We start from the raw sequence: 19,236 nt of genomic DNA, 5'->3' as shown, positions 1-19,236 counted from the left end.
GGCTGAGCCATCCAGACGCCCCCAACACATCTGTCTTTCCTAGTGGGATTTATCTCACGGTTGGTTTTTTTTGTTTTTTTTTTAATGTTTATTTACGTATTTTGAGAGAGAGAGTGAGAGCACTAGCAGGGAGGAACAGAGAGAGAGAGAGAGAGAGAGAGAATCCCAAAAAGGCTCCCCGCTATCATTGCGATGTGGACATGGGGCTGTATCCCACAAACCATGAGATCATGACCTGAACGCAAATCAAGGGTTCCCCGCTCAACCCAACCCACTCAGCCACCCAGACGCCTTCCTCATCCCTTTTAAGCCTAGAAAGTCCTCGCCCTTCTACAGAACGGATACATTCTCCCTTCTACTGTCTTTTTGTGCGTGTGTAGTTTAATCCCCAATCCCCCATCACCATTTAACTCTATCAGGAATTAATTTCGGTGTATGATAGAAGACATGCATCTAAATTTCATGCCCCCCCCCCCCCAGCGCTAATCGATTATCCCAGGATATCGATTACTTGCGAGGATATCGATTACTATCCCAGGATATCGATTATCCCTATTACTTGCGAGACATTCTCTATGTTAATATCTTTTATGTTGGAGGGTTTATTTCTTCTCGGTTCTCAGGATTCTTTATTCTGGTGCCAGCCTCACCCCATTTCCGTCGGGATGGTTGCTTTAATTAGTTCTATTGCACCCTCCGACGTCCCGCCCCCTTCCCTCAGGGAGGCCTGGAGGCCAGGGGCGCCAATTGTTCCCAGGCGCAGCCCGCGCCCAGGTGCCCAAGGTCTGCGCGGGCTCCCGCTGGGAGGGGGAGGGGGCGAGGGCGGGGAGGAGGCAGGTGTCCCTAACGACTCTCCTGCCTTCCAGCCTGGGGAGGTGCTGGCCCGGGCTCCGTTACCACATTACAGATGGGGAAGGAGCCCTCTGGCCTCTTTAGGGTTTTAAGACCTTCCCAGGAACGGGGAGGCAGAAGACCCCTTGTGCCAGCCGCCTACCTTGCCGGCTGCCGGCTGGAACCATCTCCTGCTGCTCAGCTACCCTCCCACCGGCCCACTCCCAGCTCCAGGTTACAGGTCTCATCCCCAAAGCACTGCAAGCTTTCCTTGCCCGCTGTCACATAGGTACCCTCCTTCCAGAAGCGCCAAGAATCTCCCTCTGCGGGCACAGTCTTGCGGGTCCTAAAGATGCCCTTGCCCAGGACTGTGAGGATGTCCTGACATGCTGGCGTTGGATCTCAGAGCTCCTCTGAGAGAAATCCTTCTTTGAGCTCCTCACTTGGGATTAAACTTGGCCATTTGCTGACCTGCTACTAAGAGCCAGGTCCTATTCACAGACCTCTCCTTAAATCCCCACAATCACCCCATCAGGTGTTCTCATCCCTGTTTCCAGCTGGGGAAACTGCGACTCTGAAAAATGAAGTTCCGAGGATCCCCTAGCAGCAAGTGGTGGAGCTGGGATTTCACTCTAGGGATGTGTTCACAGGAGTCTCTCCAGGGCTCTTCATACAAGGTTGTCGGATAGGAGTACCCATCTGAGTGCCTGGCACAGCAGATGATCTCTCCCTCTCTCCCCTTTTTTTCATTTACACACATAGAAAACCAAGGACCCTTCTAAACTGGGATGAGCCACATAGGATATGAAAAAGAAAATGAAGGAAAAGCAGCAGTGCTTATTAGAGAAAGACCGCCGCTATTAACCAAGCGGTTACCGATTGTAAATCTGACATATCCAATTAGAAGACTGCAATCAGAGGGCCAGATCAGGATGTGTGTGTGCTGAAGTAGCAAGTAGAAGTGTCTTCCAGTTAATACTGACAGGGGCACCTGTTTCATTGATCAAATAAAAAGTCCTACAGTGATAGGTATAATACAAAATAAAAATCACCTGAAAGTTCAATAACAAGGAAGGAGCTAAATAAACCAGAGTGGCTCTCTAGGATGAAATACTATGCAGGCCTCAGAATATCCTCGTATTGCAAACCATTTCTTGGTGTCTGTTTTATGCCAGGAATTGGGGCTGGGGATAAGACAAAAAGAGCTACTCCCACCAGTCAAGGAAGGAGACAGGCTCATAAACAGACAAGGGACTTGGGAGTGTAACAGATGTCACGACTGGTGTGTGCGCGTGTGTGTGTGGGGTCCCGGGAGAGGGAGATCATCCTTTCTGGAGCCGATGTGAGCCTTAGGAAAAATGATTTAGAAGATACTTGAGCTAAGTCTTGATTCTTTCCGAAGAGGTTGTAATGACACGGGGAAATGTTTCAGTTATGATGTTAATTAAAAAAAATTTTTTTTAATGTTTATTTATTTTTGAGAGACAGAGAGAGAGAGAGGAAGGGCCAGAGGGAGAGGGAGACACAGAATCCGAAGCAGGTTCCAGGCCCCGAGCTGTCAGCACAGAGCCAGATGCGGGGCTCGAACACATGAACCGTGAGATCATGACCCGAGCCGAAGTCAGGCGCTCAACCGACTAAGCCACCCAGGCGCCCTGGGAGGATTATTAAGAGACACCTCAGTGACTCCCCTGGGCTCCAGATCTAGCCCCATCTCTATTATGCAGTAGCAACCTAATTTTCTCTAGTAATTGGGCTTCACCAACTGAGACATTACAGAGGCGCCTTTCTCTGCCTATTGGATCAGTAGCAGGAGAAACCAAAATGGCCAGGGCCATCTCAGCTTTCAAGTCATCAGTTCTATGATTGCCGTATGGTGGGAAGTGTTTCTCTCTGGGGTTCTAGGATCACCACGCCCTCTGAGTCCATTCCATTATTGGAATGGGAAGCAAAAATTCTCCTGGTAGGTTATAGACTTTAGGTGTAATAGTGAGGAGGCTCTGACTACCCCTACCTCTTGGTTATATATGACCATGTATGGTTATGGTTTAAGGAAACACTGCATCGAGTAGGATAGCCCCTGCACCTTGCAAAGTGTGGTTTCGCAGCTATGCTCCAAATGAGCCTTCAGCGGGCCAATCCACCATTCTCTCTTGCCTGCTGCTTTGAGGTCATGGGGCACACGGTAAGATCAGTGAATTCCTTGGGAGTGAGCTCATTTATACATTTCCTTGGCAATGAAATGTGAGCCCTGGTTGGAGGCGATTTTGTGTGGAATGCCATGGTGATGGGTAAGGTATTCTGTCCATCAGAATACCTGATGCTGACAGAATAGTGGTGCTGACAGAAGACTGTAGGCAGAGGAGGTGAATTCATACCTGAAATATGTGTCTGTTCTCATGAGGATAAAGCACAGCCCTTCCATGCTAGGAGGGCCCAGTCAAATCAGCCTATAAACAGGTGAGAATGGCACCCAGTCAGGGACTCAGCATGGGGCTGTAAGTAGGATGGGCATTCAGCACTGGTCACAGCCGGATTAGCCTCAGAGAAGGGAAGACTGTTACTGAACCAAAGCATAGCTTCCATCCCTGCCACCATGAGTCCACTGAACAAGGCCTAACGTGCCTGGGGAAAGAGGGTCCACAGGACTGTCATTGTGTCCAACGGGATGACCATTCTTTCCCATGTCTTAATGTGGGGTATTATGGCTACCTTTCCTTTGGCTGTTAAACATTGCCACCTGGCCTTTACGCTACCAGGATACCATTGTTTCCACTGAGATCACGGAATCCAGTTCTACTGATTCATCCAGCATCCCCCACTAGCATCTCCAGCCTACAGAGGACAGCCATTAGAGCAAGTCAAGGATGTGGGTGACTCTCACCAATGCATTTATCTCCCTCTTCCCTTCCTTCCTTTCCTTTCCTTTCTTTCTTTCTTTCTTTCTTTCTTTCTTTCTTTCTTTCTTTCTTTCTTTCTTTCTTTCTCTTCTTTCTTTTTTCCGAGTAAACTTTGTGCCCAACACAGTGCTCAAATTCTTGACTCCGACATCAAGAGTTGCACGCTCTACTGACTGAGCCAGGCAGGCACCCCTCACCAATGAATTTCTTAATGCTTTGGCAAAGAGGTGTTTTCCAGACCCCCTTAAAATATGGGTTGAGGGGTGGCTAAGCAGGTTGCACATAATAAATCCAATCTGGCATGCACACCTCTCTGAGATTTTGGATTCTTTCCTTTACATTATGCCAGGGAAATTCTGGCATTTCAAGTTTACTAACTATAGGCTACCATTAAATCCAGGCTTTAATTAACCAACCTCATAGACTATTTATGCCTCTCCCAGGTGCTTGAGCCAACACATTAAATCCCAAATCCTGGATGAGCATCCATGGACTTGAGTTTGGGCAAACTGAACCTGACATTCCACCCTCCTGGGTCTATTTCCCTTAGAACCCATTCCCACACATATTGCTGTGGCTCCTGCCAAGACAGTTTAGCAAGGTCTGTAATTCCTTCTGTCTGGGCGTCCTCCTCTCAGCGTGGGCCTTGTGCTTCTCTGCCCAGGCTGCTCTGGGACCTGATTTGACAAGGGCCAGGGAAGACTGGAGGTGGGGAGAGTCCTGAAGCTGATGTCTGGGGAGACGGAAGCCAATGTCTGCCCAAATGTCCCCATTTCATCTCAGAGTCCCTCGGTGCCCTTATGTTAGCATATTCTTATGCTGCCCTAGAGGGCTGAGCAGTTAATTAGCACCACAACTTGGCAACCCCTACAATGACATCCCGGTGCCCATCCTCAGCCATGTGGGCTCATTTTGCCTATAGGGGATGAGGGACCCCTCCAAGGTGCCATCAAGGTGTCCTGATTCCACACTCGCATTTCCTGTCAGACATTGATAATTTCCAGTTTTCTCCCCGTGGCCATGAGAAGCCACACGAAGCCACACCATAGTGAAGAAGAGCCACAGCTATTTCTTCTGCCATCTCCCTCCCTCAACAATGCAGTATTATCCACTTCACCCCTGCCACCCCCCACCCCTGCCCAAGGATAATTTGAGTAATGGTGACACCTGTGCATGCAGTGAATCATCTGGGTGTTCTTCCCCCGCTGCAAAGAGGCTTCCCCTGTGCTCTGAATTTATGATCAGTCCAATCTCAGTATTCTATCTGAGGCTGTTCCTGGAGCCAATTCCTTTGTTGGTGAGTGTGGACAGGAAACAGAGGACTCACATGTATTGGATAATTTGAGGAGAATTTAATAAAGGGACTATTTATAGAGGGTGGAAAGGTGAAGGGAAATCCCAAGTGATAATGCCGTGCCTGGAACTGGTAACAGGCCTGAAGAGGTGAGGAGAGCAATGGCAGGGCCCCAAAACCAGAAATCAGGATCCTGCAGCCAGTGGGAATCCTGGAGGGAGAGAAACTGAGGAATAAATACCCTGGCCTCCATCTCCTTCTTTCTTCTCCTGCTCACCCCCCCCCCCCCGACATTGGCCAAACCCCAAAGCCTATTGCAATGTCTGTAGATGTCAGTGTGCTGGAAGCTGGGTGGACAAGGGTGGAGAGAGGACCTGGAGGGGCCACAGAAGAGAGTCAGGATAGCCACCCACCTAGTTAGAATATTAATAACCATCTTTGTGGGCATCACAGAGACATTTATGATGTTGCCATTTATAAAGCATCCAGGCAGTCATTTGCAGAATGTCTCTCACTTTGCTTTGCTCATTTCTTCAAGATTAGATTCAGGGTGAACTTTTGGGCAGGAATACTACAGAAGAGATGTATTATTCCTACACCCATAGTGTCCTTCTCAGTGCATCACATCAGGAGATACATGGCGCCAGCTTGTTCTATTAGTAGTTAGACTTTGATTACATGATGAAGACAGTGTTTGCCAGATCAGGCTAGCTTTCGATAAACTTACAAACCTGAGAATTGTTGGTACTAACTTTCTGAGCAGCCAGAGGGACTGTAGTACACCTGACCTGCCTTCATCTTTTCTCATCCCCTCTGGGAACACCAGGAATAGAGTCTTGGTAGGAAATGGGGAGAGAGTGTCAAGACTTTCTAGTGCTGTCACTTGTTCCCAGTTCTCCTGAGGTCACTGGAAATCTGTCCACAGCTATTTTCTGTCTGGAGCTGCGGAGTCCGGTGTGGAGAAGATCCCCCTTGCCACAGGTCTCTACAGGTGTAGGTGCGCATTTCTGCGCATGTGTGAAAATAAGTTTGAACTCCAGCGTCCAGCGGGCTCAGTCGGAGGACCATGTGACATTTGATCTCGAGCCCCAAGAGCTTACTTAAAAAAAAAAAAAAAAAAGGAAAAAAAAAAAAGGAAACAGGTATGTGCACCTTCCTATGCATGTGTGCCAAATTGGGTCTTTTTGTCCGCATCAGCGTGTCTACATGCACGGCCCATTCTGTGCAAGCCTTCAAATTCCTTCTAAAGCATTGCACGTTGTGGGCTAAGGGTGTGTGTGTGTGTGTGTGTGTGTGTGTGTGCGCGCGCGCGCGTGCGCGAAGCGTTTCTGCGCGAAGCAGGTCGCAATTCTCAAGTGCTCCCCCCTTTCTGGGCCGGCTTGGTATGGTCTGCGAGCTCCTCTACATTTCCTCCGACGGTGGTTGCACCCACCTCACCCGGAAGTGCTTGCCCGCACGCGTGTCAGGCTTGCGCCCCGGCATGGCGCAGCACAGCGGTCGGGTCTGCCCTGACCCGGGCCCGCCGCCCGCGGAGTCGGTCCCCGCCTCAGTGACCCTGGCGCAGCTCCTGCAGCTGGTCCAGGAGGGTCGGGAGCTCCCGGGCCTGGAGAGGCGCTGCATCACGGCGACCCACGGCGAACCCACGGCGCCCCGGCTCCCGCGGAGGCCCAAGCCCTGGGAGGCCTCGGGGTCGGCTGAGGCCCCCGCGCTGCCGCCGTAGCCCCAGGAACCCAGATCCCGTCGACCTCGGGTCCGGGTAGAAGAACGCCTGGAGGGGCCCGGCTCGGCGGAGTCAACGACTGCGCCTTCCTGATGGCACGTAGTGGGTTCCTGAGGCTCGTAGTCCTTTGCCTTTTAGACCTGGAGAGCGTGACTCTGTCCTGCATAAATTCGGACCTTGGATGCTGGCCACGGTTATTTATCTTTTATGCATTCGCCCCCGACCTGTCTCAGCTGAACTTAAGCCTCCTGGGAGAGTCATTGGAGTTGTCTTGTATCCGAGTATTTCTGGACCAAGATCCTCATTTTAAAAATCCGGTTTCGGCCCTTACAGATGATTGAAACAGATCTCATACTTTTTTACTCTCTGCGATGTATAGATGTGCCTTCATTTTTAAAATGCTACTGAGGACACACTAACGGGGGTCTGACCCACTGAGAACAATTTCGTTAGTAATGTAGGAAAACGTCAGTGTTTATCTCCCGGTTCAGCTAATTCTTAGCCATTCTCCAGGTCAGCAGCTAATAAAAGGTTTAATGATTAAACTTGGCCCTGGAATGACTTCAAAGATACATTAGACCAACAAAATCGTAAAGCGTTAAAAGAAAAGCCAGTCAACAAAAAACTAGAACCTTTGGTTCTGGGAACCAATTGGGTCACGATAGAAGCTTAGAACAGAGGGAGAGCTCCTACAACTACTTTCTGAAGTCTCTAAGTAGGCGGGCCACGTGGCTTACTGCCCCTACTCTTGCTTACTGAAACTAAGGTTTTTGTTTTCCCTACACCTAGAACATATATATGGTGTATGTTGATAGTTTTGTATGTTGACAGCCATGAACAATTCACAATTAGCATACGCTATCTACAAATTGTACGACTAATTTTTCCCAGAAATGATAGTTCCACAACTTGTTCAGGGAATGGTCGATCATAGTGCACGATACAGCAGTACATTAATTTTTTGGTGAACGTTTATTTTTGAGAGAGACAGCGTGCGAGCGGGAGAGGGGCAGAGAGGGAGACACAGAATCCAAAGCAGGCTCCGGGCTCTGAGCTGTCAGCACAGACCCAGATGCAGGGCTCCAACTCACCAAGGGTGAGATGGTGACCTGAGCCAAAGTTGGATGGTTAATTGAGCCACCCAGGCACCCCAGCAGTACATTTTTTATGACTTATTTATATACATAGAATTCCAAGTTAATGGTTATTTTGCTTAACCTTTTGAACAACTGTGTGAGGCACACATGCTACATTTAGTTCCATTTTGCAGGCAAGAATGGAAATGTTTTTCTTGTATTTAGCTTTTTTTTTTCCTCCCAGAGAAAGGGGAGTGGGGTAGAGAGCATGGGAGAGGGGCAGACGGAGAATCTTAAGCAGTTTTCACACTCAGCGTGGATCCTGAAGTGGGGCTCAATCCCATGACCCTGGAATCATGACCTAAGTAGAAATCAGGACACCCAGGTGCCCCCTTCCTGTATTTATTATAAAACGTACCTGCAGTAGAAACCCTGGGCATCCACATTCACAAATGCTCTTTTCCCATGGCTTTTGATACGTCATCTTCAAGTAATTTGATTTCACAATGCTTTAAAATATAAGAGTAAGCTCTAACATCTATTCCTGGCAGGTTAACTCTTGAGCCAACCAACCTAATTAATTACCTCATAACCTGGCACATTTTAAGGCATTGTTCTAACTCAACCTCACAGCTATGTTTGAGGGCCCCATGAGCCAAAAGTGCAGCAAAGCTGATCATAAGGGACCAGGGGACACAGTGGTTAAACGTTTGCAAGTCTTAACCTATGCCTGGCACACTCACCAACTTCTCACGTGGCAATTGAGGCAATGATGTGACAGGAACAGAGGAAGGCCCACCTAGGAGGGGGGCACTGATGATAAAACACAAGCAGGATCAGATTCCCTTTCTAGGTCTATGTCCCCAGGAGCCCTAGTGGTGGTCTATACATGGTTACCAGCAGGGTAGAGAGCAATACTTTTGGAGTCTAGACTATGCAAGGAGAGGGTTCAATAAAGGCTGCCTGGGGCCTAAAAGACCTAATAGTACTAATTTCATCCATGCCAAACCAAGAAAAGCCCATCTTGAAGCCCAGCAGAAATAAATGGGGAGGGGCGCCTGGGTGGCGCAGTCGGTTAAGCGTCCGACTTCAGCCAGGTCACAATCTCACGGTCCGTGAGTTCGAGCCCCGCGTCGGGCTCTGGGCTGATGGCTCAGAGCCTGGAGCCTGTTTCCGATTCTGTGTCTCCCTCTCTCTCTGCCCCTCCCCCGTTCATGCTATGTCTCTCTCTGTCCCAAAAATAAATAAAAAAACGTTGAAAAAGAAATAAATGGGGAGCATTTCCCTGAGGCAGATGGTACAGAGGGCTCTGGGATCCACCACTGTGATCCTAATAGGAAATACCCAATTGGCTCCAAGGGAAAAAGCTATCTTGGTAAGCTTTGGTCTTCCACAGGACATGGGACCAGAGGAGACTAACAAGGTCAGGGCCCAGGTGGTCAATCCAGATAGTGCAGGACTTCCTCACATAAGGTGCTTGGTCCCTAAGAGAAATCTATGAACATAAAAATTTCCAAGCAATAATTTGAGTGTACGTATTTTCCTGGGAAAAGGGTCCTTCCCTTCTCATAGACCCAAGAAAAGGTTAAAATCCTGAGCTAGAGAAAAGGACTAAATCGACCGCAGGCTATGGTAAGGAAGCCACCAGATACACTTCAGGCCAGCCAAGTCTGAGAGCTCACAAAGCGGTCACTGAAAAGTCAGAACACAGACTCACAGCAGAGACAACTGAGAACCGTGTTTGTGCTCTTCTTTGTAACTATATTTTAAATTCCTTCCAAAACAAAGCCCCAAGAACCCCCAGGTTCAAGTATGGCCCTGAGCGTGGTCCACTGCTGTCTTGTATTCATGCTTGGATACTCATTTACTAACATCAAACCCCAGAATGGAAGATGTGACGTAGCAGGATTCTCTCTTCCATGGCATGAGTCCTCTGCTGACTTAAGGGGTGACAGTGTAGTCAACGTGGAAAACACACTGGAATTTTTTCTTGGAACTGGGCTGTGATGGGACATGCCTGCCAGGAACGTCATCATCTTTTCCTTGACTCCCCCTCCTCTAGTTTCTGAAGGTATAGCAGAAAATATCTTCTTTGAAGATACTGATAACAATTCCAAAAGACAAAACACACCTCCAATGTGCTGTGCTTTCAGATATTCTGAGGAAGAAAAACATAACTTCATTAATAGAAATTTAATGACAGTTGGCACCTAAGATTAAGCAATTTCAAAAAATTAAGATACCTTCCACAAAATAGATGGTTTGTATCTTCAAATCCTTTCTGAAATTAGTTAATATTCTCTCCCCAATGCCAGGTAAATGACCACAGCAATACAGAAGATTTTTTTTGTTACTCAACATTTTCTAGCCTCTGATTGTTGGAATACACATGGGAATGCCCCATGTCCTAACCAGGCATTCACTGTTTCAAGCATATTTCCATCTGTTAGACTTGTAGATACCAGTCTCCCCCTGCCCTCTACCACTCAAACGCCAAAGTTACTCTCAGATACTGGTAAATGCAAAAAGAATTTTTAAGTGGCAAAGAATGGACCATCACATCAGCCCAAGGCCAGTTTTCAGCCCTGCCTCACCTGGGTTTAATTCAGCTGCCGAATGAGCTGATTGATGCGTTCGCCTCGATAGCCTGGTAAGCCCACCTCCTTGAGAAAGCCCACTCTATTCTTGGTAGCATGACGGGCCACTGAGAGATGGAAAGGACGTAAGAAGTCACAAATGGCCTGGAAATTCTTCCCCGGAAAGGCAATTTCATGAATGAGGTCTTCCAAGCAAATAACACCGTGCTTCCCTGGGAAACATAAGGATACAGATTCCTTTATTCAACATTTCCCCAGTATATACTATGAGGCTGTTATATGCTCAGAGCTGGGCACTCTGGTAGGTTCTTGGGACTCCAAGAAAAACAGTACCTAAATCCCACATCAAGACCACCAGAGATCCTTGCTTTCTGACCAACTGACACCTAAGATGCAACACTCACCCAGATGCTCCTCAATCACTGTGTTGTCTGTCAAAGGGATGGTTTTATTCTTGACCTTGGCTTGTCCACGTTTCAAGATGAGTTCCCGGACAGACTTCAGATTTGGAAATCTATGTGAGGCAGAATAAAGTACAGCCTTATCAGCCCCTGGCACACTGCCCACACTGGTCACTCAGTCCTGCAGCCTGGCTGAGGAGGGATTCTCCTGCTACCCCTTCTCCCCACCAAAAAGTGCAATCACGCTGCAGCTGGGATGCCTGCAAGCACACAAGCAAGGAAAAAACCAGTGGCCCTATGCAATTAAAAATTACAATTTATGGATAGAAATGTTGATTGTGCAAAAAAAAAAAAAAAAAAAAAAAAAAAAATTACTTTCCGAGGCAAAAATAAAACAAACACTGGCTTATAATCCAGGACTTTGGCCTTATAGAATCCTCTACTCAAGATGGTTAAATCCAAGCGCTTGCTGGGTTTTAATGTTTGAAAGAAGACTATGCGAACTCATGACCCCAAGATCAAGAGTCACACGCTCTTCTGACTGAGCCTGCCAGGCGACCATGAAAGAACACACTACTCTTACACAAGTACTGCCCCCAGCTCTGCCCCAAGACTCCCAAGAATTAACTTCTCTTCTACCCATCTTACTCAGCCTTAGCTTACAAGCGAACAAGCCCTGCCATGGTACTTTTCTTGTCACGTCAGCAGCAGCACCACCTCCTGCTCTGTCTGCCCCATGTTCCAAAGTTCTATGGCTGGCAGCTGATTTCTGGGAACTGTGGTCACCACAAAATGTTTCTTCAACATAGCAACACGAGCCCTGGAGGATAACACTCGCATGCTAATGTTCTCATCAGGCTCACATACAATCTAATATGAATTCACACACACAAAAACCTTACTCACCCCCAGGCCACATACGGTTCCACTATACGCAGCGTTTTTATGGTCTGGGGGGTCACTCTGAAAAAGACACCACTGAAAATCTTCTTCAGGCGAAGCCTTGCAATGGTCCTCTGCACCAGTGAACTCACCCCATTAATCCTGAAATGAATGACAGAGGAAGTCAGGTTCTATTCAGTTTTTGTCAGTCTGGCAAGGACCTATGAAATGACTGCCACTACAGGGCATCCAGAGAGCCAGACACAGACTGTGCCTCACAGGTGAGGTCAGAAGGTGGCAGCTATGTAAACAGGTCATTCTCACATGATGTGGGGCAATGCTATAGGAACAGAATGGGCCCTGATTTCATGTCGGGTGTGTATGAGTTGAGTGTGGAGGGCTGTGCATGTTAAGCAAAGGAAGCTGGACTCTGCGGGCAGTAAAAGCACGAAAAGATTTTAGGTACAAGGGACACAATCAACTTTCTGATTGACAACCACTGAGGAGAGCATATCAGATGGATCTGAAACCATGATACCAGAGGCACGGAAACCCAGTTAGCTAATACGATGGTCCAGGAGAGATTATGGGAAATGGTAGGGAGGTTAATAAAGAGGGCTCAAAGATATTTAAAGCCCACAGGTTTCTGGTTTGGATGACTGGGTAGGGGAAATAGGAAGAGGCAGTTGTACATGCAGACAGACTGGGTAAAGTACGCCTCAATGAGGAAAAAGCTTAATGAGCTCTCCCCAGCACTGAATACGCTCCATCCACTTGACCTTGGTTAAGTTCCTAGAAGGATGCCTTGATTCCCACAGTTCAGGACTTTCTGCATCTATGCCTGGAAAGCCTTCCCCAACACTCGTGAATTCGTCCCACGTCTGCAGGTCTCAGCTTCAAGTTCCTGCTTTAGAGGGTCCACAACCAGTACTGCCCTTGCAGCAGCTGACCCTCATCGCACTTGGTATATTTTCATGTGGATTTGCTCAGATCAGTCTCCTTAACCTTAAAGAGAAAAACCCCAAGTTCCTAGCACAACTTGTCTTAGTGGCTTAAAGCCTATTATAAATCTCATCTCCCTAGAAAGGGGCCTAAAGCTGAACCAGTAGTTTGCCCCAGCCTACGGAATCTGGTAAGTTCCTCACCTTTGGATGCGTACAACAAAGGCCAAGGAATGCTTATCCGGCACTTCCAAACCGTGAGGTTTCACTTCTAGTCGTCTGAGGCGCACCCTGTCACGTTGCTGCCGCCAGGAATCATGTAGGAACCATTCCAGTCGCTTAAACTTGACCTCTTTTCCTTTCTTCTGCTACAGAAAAGGCAGACCACCATCACCATTCTGTGCCTCTAGTTTTACTTCCACAACAGTAATTCATTGGTCACTCTCCATAGAGTGTATTTCCCACTATGTTCCACAAAAAGAAGCAAACAAACATCTTCTATTCTAGATAAGGCAAAAACGAGATACCCAAGGAGTTTTGAAAACTCAGAAACTACCAAAAAAAAAAAAAAAAAGTCTCTGATAAATAAACAAGTTAGTTTACATGCTATTAGCCAACGTTACCAACAAACATTTATGGACCCTAACACTGTGTTAAGGATCATAAAGTACAGAATAAGCATGAGCTTGTTTCATCTTCCAGACTCCAAAATAAGTATCTTCTCAAAACGTTTAGCAAGTAGCAAAAATTGTTTGGCACATTACAAAAAAAAAAAAGTTTTCTTCCAAGTAAAGAGAATGTTTGGTTTTTCAAATCACTTGGTGTGAACCCAAATAGTACAACGTCTCCTCCACTTTTCCTTAACAAACTACTCAAACATTTTATCCGCAGAAAATTAGAAATATTTGTTAAATGAAGACATGAACTGTATACCTGCTGTAATAGAATCGACGGGGAAAGGGACTGTCCATACCAAATCTAGTTCAACACATGCTAGATATAACTCACCAAATACATTCCAATTCCCTTCTCTTGGTGCCCCATCATTACCTCCTTCTTGTCCAAAAGTGCCTGCTTCGCTTGAGTGGCTTTAAGGGCCTGATACGCCTTCCTCTTTTTCAGGAGATTTTCTGGAACCAAAGGAATCTTTTTTCTTTGCCTGATACGGAAAATTGCAATCAGAGATATTGTTTAAAGAACAAATTTTCAATGAGCTTCTAAACCATCTCTTGGGCTTCGAGCAACATTACTCTCTTCAAATTCCGAAAGACAGACTTCCCTGAAAACTGTGGTGTCTGACGCCAGTCCTCAAAACGCACCCCTTAACATTCACTCTTTTCTAAGCAGTAAGAAGTCATGAACCCCTTGGCCACTAGTCCTCCTCTACCTCCATGAAGCTTTTACTGTCACAGCCTTTTAAAGACACTAACAGCTACATGCTCCTAGTAAAACTCCGTGGGGCTGGGGTGGGTACAGACCTATCTGCAGGGGCAATACTCAAGTCAAGCTGGGTGAACCCAAGACTAGCACTCTCCAGCCTGCCCCCAAGGTTAGTAACCCGAATTTGACGGCGACTTCCCTCCACCTGAGCGGCAGGCCGAATCCTATGGCTCCTTGCTCTTCACCCCACTCTCTGTAATCTGGAGTCTTTTCTATTCTCTTCCTTCAGTCCACAAGTATCCTTATTTTCCGCCACTGAAGAATAAACACCGTGGATGGCACCGGATGCTCAAGACCCCACTGGAGAGACTCAAACCTCAAACACTCACTCTTGCTCCGCCATGTTTCCAAAGCTGTGGCTACCGGCTACTGCTCATGCGCAGCCCCACCACGTGGGAAAGAAAGGACCGCTCTATGTGTACTTGACCATAGAGATGTGTCTTCTAGCTCAAGGTTTATAACACGGGTAGTCCTGCCAGTTAGCTGCAGTGAACCGCTGAGGTCTCGCTAACACAGATTCCTTGCCGAAAATTACACAAAGCTTCCTTCGCACTGCTTTCGAGCACTCTAGAGTCCGTGTCATCTTCGAAATCCCGCCCCCTTCCTTTACGCTAATGCCGTTGGCTGGGCTGTAAATAAACACTTCCCACTTCCTACGACTTCCGGTGTGGAGGGCGCGCCTCTCCTTCCGCTTCCCCTCGGCTGCGCGTGTGCGGGAAGGGAGACCGTCTGGCGGGAGAGGCTTTTTGCTTTATGGCGAGAGCTGGGGCCCCTGTGACTTTGATTCTCACGTGTGGGTGGAGGTGTTTGTGGACGATTTCGGATGGTAAGGAGTGCAGCTTCCGTTCTGTCAGCCTGGCTCCGTCAGCAGGACCCAGAGCAAATTATTTAACCCCTCTGTACAGTGGTTTGCTTTACCCATAAAGTGGACCTACGCGATAGCGTTGCGAGGATTATGTGAAATGTTCCATGTAAAGCGCTTAGCACAGTGTCTGAGTGTAGGACACGCAGCAGGAGACACTAGGTTAGTTATCAGTGCTGGATCGAAAACTAGAAATTCCTCTTTGTCATGTCAGAATCTTCCCTGGCACAGCTCTCACCATCTGGAATTTGCTTCCTTTTTTCCTGGTCTTCATGAAACAAAAATAATCGATGTCCTGTATTCTGGAAACCTCTAGTGCAGTGCCTCCAGCACTAATATGCATAGTAGTCACCTGGTGGTCTTGTTAAAATGCAGATTAAAAAAAAAATTTTTTTTAATGTTTATTTGGCGGGGGTGGGGGGGCACAGAGAGACAGAGAGGGAGACAGAATCCGAAGCAGGCTCCAGGCTCTGAGCTGTCAGCACAGCGCCTGACTTGGGGCTCAAACCCACAAACCCTGAGAACATGAACAGAGCGAAGTCTGATGCTTAACAGACTGAGCCACCCAGGCGCCCCTAAAATGCAGATTTTAAATTCAGTTTGTGGGGGAGGGGGGAGTGGATATTCACTTTTTTAACATGCTTCAAAGTGATGTCATCTTTCAGGTCTATGGATTGCACTTTAGCAAGACTCTAGTCTCTTTCCTTTTTTCTAAATTCCTTCATCCCGTTATTATATTTTTAACATTTCTTCATGATACTAGGAGGGCAGGGACCATGGCTGCCTTGCTCATGGCGGTTCCTAAAGGTCTAGCGTAGGTTTCTCAATCTCGGCACTACTGGCTTTTGGGGCCAGATCATTCTCTATCATGGCGGGCTTTGTGGGACGTTTAGCAGCATCCCCCTCCATGCCAGTAGCACCTCTGCCCCAGATGTGACAAACAAAAATGTCTTCAGGCATTGCCACATGTTTAGTACAGTATATATATTTATCCCAGCGTCATTATTTGACCCTTGGCACTTACAGGCATCACCGCAGACTTTATCCTGTACTGTTTGGCTTATTGTGTCCCTAATTAGATTGGGTGCTCTGAAGGCAGGGAATTTATCTCATACTTCTCCATCTGCTACAGCTCCTGTCACAATAGTGGGCACCTGCAGGTGCTTTTTAGCTAACCTCAAAGCATCATATTGGTACGTGCTCTGTAACTAATCCAACCAGAGAGAGAGTGCCATACACAGAGCTCATTACCTGATGAATAAATGTCGAAGGACAACATAGTCTTTGGAATCAAAGACAGGTGTGAGACTCCTCACTAACTTAGCACTTCACACGTGTCTTACTTTGTAAAAAGGCAAAAACAAGGGTCACCAAAGTGTAAAACGTTTATTAGATAGTAATCAAAGAACAAAAATAGGTCAATATTTTGTAACTGTATCTATCTACAGATAAAAGGTAGGTCCTCTGGTACTGAGGGTAGTAGGAGAGAAGGAAATTTCAGGGCTATTAACAGTGGCTGAAAGAGACTTGGAGGCCATAATTCAGGATAGGTTTTCCGAAGCCAGCAGATGGCGCTAAGAGAGTACTTATTCTCAGTGCCAAAGCCATCATTCCACAAGATGCAGAGAAAAAGTGATAGAGGCCTCCTCAATCCAAAATTATTCACTAACTGAATACATGTTTACTGAGCATTGACCCAGCGTGAGGCAAGATACAAGACTTTATTTCAAAGTGAGGATATCGAATGAGAATGGGGAATGGCCTGTTGTCATAGGCCCCTTTTGGGAATGATTAAGACTATGCAACTATACGCAATGAGGTAGGTTTTCATGTCCTGAAATCTTAATGGTGTTTTTCTTCTTTGTTGACCTGCTGATGACCATTTCCATTTCCTAACAGCATCCCATTTCTCTTGTGGACTGGTCTCTACTTCATCGTGTACAATCGTGGAGTAGGGTAGGGTATCAAATCTAAATGTTTGTCCTCCCAATACGTAAGTTGAAGGGGTGTCTCTGAAAGATCTTTTAAACTCCTTCCATCTCCCTAGTGGGAGGGGGCATGAGACACTAAACTCTGGGTTTTGAATCTTGAGCAGAGTGATAATGGAAGAAACATAGGAGGTTTGGGGCAAGACTTTAAGGATTTCCACCTACTAAGATCTGGAGTTTCCTTGTTCCTGTCTTTCTCAAGCCTAATGGTTCTTCAGTCTTTTCTTCAATCTTTGTCTTTCCTGGGGTGCCTGGGCGGCTCAGTTGGTTAAGCACCCAACTCTTGATTTCAGCTCAGGTCATGATTTCATGGTTCGTGGGATTCAGCCCCGCTGTCAGTGCAGAGCCTGCTTGGGATTTTCTCTCTTCTTTTCTCTCTGCCCTTTACCCTTGCACGTGCCCTTTCTCACTCTCTCTCAAAAGAGACTGGGTGGGTGACTGGGTGGCTCAGTGGGTTGGGCGTCCGACTTCAGCTCAGGTCATGATCTCACGGTTCGTGAATTTGAGCCCCACATTGGGCTCTGTGCTGACGGCTCCGAGCCTGGAGCCTGCTTCGGATTCTGTGTCTCCCTCTCTCTGTGCCCCTCCTCCGCTCACACTCTATCTCACTCTTTCTCAAAAATAAACATTTAAAAAAAAAAAAAAAAGTCCTTTCAGGGGAAACCTTTGCTGGCTCTCTGAATTGACTCCAGGGTTCTTTTCCCAGCATATTCCACAATAGGTTACTTTTGTATTGTCTGCACTCTGGGATTATTTGGACAGTTGAGGGACAGTTATGAGACTTCAGGAAGTTGACTTTTGTTACGTTTCCAGCTTTCCTTGTTGCTTCCTCAGAGAGTGACATGAGGTTACCAGGACACAGGTGAGAAAGAGATCAGATGAGCTTGGAGTTGGGGAAGACAACGTGGCCAACAGATTTTGATCCTGATGAAAAACAAGCATAAGGAAGCAAAAGTGTGAAGGAAAAAGGAGAGAACATGTGAAGGCCAGCAGCCTTTGAGGGTCCAGGATAGACACAGGCAAGCTAGAGTAGGAAGTACATAGTGTGCAGGAGGGTAAGACCAAAAACAAAACAGAAAAACCGAACCTTTTCTGAATTATTTCAGGGACAGTGGCTCTTAGCTTCTCCCACCTTCCATACTTCTTCAGTAACACCTCATTTTACACCTCAGGAAGTAGAGGACCAGGACAAATCTGCCCAGTTCATAGGCAAGGAAGTTGAGGCTGAAAGTTGCACTAAGAGATCTAATTATGTGTTAGACGAGGTACTAGAACCCATTTCTAGATTCTGCTGCCCAAAGCACTTTCTGCCCACTCTGTGGTACTGCTTTCTCAGACCTTCACACAAGTGATTTTTTCTGAGGATCTTCATGCCTTTGCAAGTGTTTTCAAAGGCTAGGCTCCAGCATATGCCTGTGAGAAATGCGGATTAGGGTTTATAATGGCCTTTCATGGGCAGCAACATAGATACAGACGATTCATATTACAGAATCCACTTTATACTTATGACAATGCTCCTGATTTCTCCATAATATTTAACCCTATAATTACAAAATGCCTTTATCTTCATTCCCGCACAAAGTATCACACCTTTTTCTCAAATGTAACTAAGGATGAACTAAGAAGCAGGGCACTGGAATACAGACCGCAACTTTACCAAAGTGGTAGGTCGGGAAGAATTTTAGCCCCGGTTTCTTCTCTCCTGAACTCCAGTCACTTCCCAAATGTAATGCAATTATTTGTGTGCTTGTTTCCTGTCTAGACTGTGAGCTCTTTGAGAGTAGAGGTCATACCTGAATTATCCATCTAGCCTGGTGCCTGTAAACTGCTCAAAAAATGTATGGTGGCAAATGCTGTCCACCGTCAGCTGGGTACCCAGGAGCCCTCACTCTGTCTCCGAGAGCATAGAGGCAAGGCTGAAGCAGAGTCAGAGCCCGGACCCAGGGCCTAGCCCCTTGAGGACAGCACAGCCAGAGTGTTGTTTGAGCGATCTGTTTCAGTGCCCCCAGATTGTTTTCTTCCTTTTCTTTTTGCCCCCAATAATCCACTGGCCCCTTTCCTGGAACACAGCCCCCCGCCCCCCATACACAGGACCGAGGGCTTTAACCATCGTTAGAGAAGATGCCTGGTCTTTCCTCCGGGCAAGCCCCTGGGGAACAGAGTCTGATCCGAACCAAGCAGCCAGATCATCCTTCCTTCTTCATTCATGGGACACTCCCATTGCAAATGGTCTGAAGAGGGGAAAGAACATCATGTTGGGCACACATTTGTCCTTAGCAAGAGAATCTTGGCATCAGAGCAACA

The 19,236-nt window shown here is 47.1% G+C and overlaps 2 protein-coding genes across 4 annotated transcripts; one reads left to right on the top strand and one right to left on the bottom strand.

The window, feature by feature from the left end:
- The first annotated feature begins 6,452 nt into the window (after window positions 1-6,452).
- C6H6orf226 (chromosome 6 C6orf226 homolog) lies at window positions 6,453-7,075 on the top strand. Its single transcript, XM_058734000.1, has one exon. It carries the CDS (start codon window positions 6,506-6,508, stop codon window positions 6,743-6,745), a length of 240 nt encoding a protein of 79 aa, XP_058589983.1. The 5' UTR covers window positions 6,453-6,505; the 3' UTR covers window positions 6,746-7,075.
- A 2,479-nt stretch (window positions 7,076-9,554) lies between these two features.
- RPL7L1 (ribosomal protein L7 like 1) lies at window positions 9,555-14,639 on the bottom strand. 3 transcript variants are annotated; one of them, XM_058733999.1, is made up of 7 exons: window positions 14,412-14,639; window positions 13,693-13,801; window positions 12,847-13,010; window positions 11,726-11,863; window positions 10,823-10,932; window positions 10,416-10,525; window positions 9,555-9,979 (listed from the first exon to the last, which is right to left on the bottom strand). In XM_058733999.1, the coding sequence occupies exons 1-6, from the start codon at window positions 14,423-14,425 to the stop codon at window positions 10,422-10,424; spliced, it is 639 nt and encodes a 212-aa protein (XP_058589982.1). In that variant the 5' UTR covers window positions 14,426-14,639; the 3' UTR covers window positions 9,555-9,979; window positions 10,416-10,421. The 3 variants fall into 3 exon arrangements, with proteins under 3 accessions (XP_058589982.1, XP_058589981.1, XP_058589980.1); XM_058733998.1 differs by having other exon boundaries at window positions 10,416-10,630; window positions 12,847-13,007; window positions 14,412-14,637; XM_058733997.1 differs by having other exon boundaries at window positions 10,416-10,630; window positions 14,412-14,632.
- Between the last annotated feature and the right edge of the window lie 4,597 nt (window positions 14,640-19,236).

Source organism: Neofelis nebulosa, chromosome 6 (assembly GCF_028018385.1).
Source record: "Neofelis nebulosa isolate mNeoNeb1 chromosome 6, mNeoNeb1.pri, whole genome shotgun sequence".
NCBI classification, from domain to species: Eukaryota; Metazoa; Chordata; class Mammalia; order Carnivora; family Felidae; genus Neofelis; species Neofelis nebulosa.
This window is presented reverse-complemented; position numbering and strand designations above follow the sequence as displayed.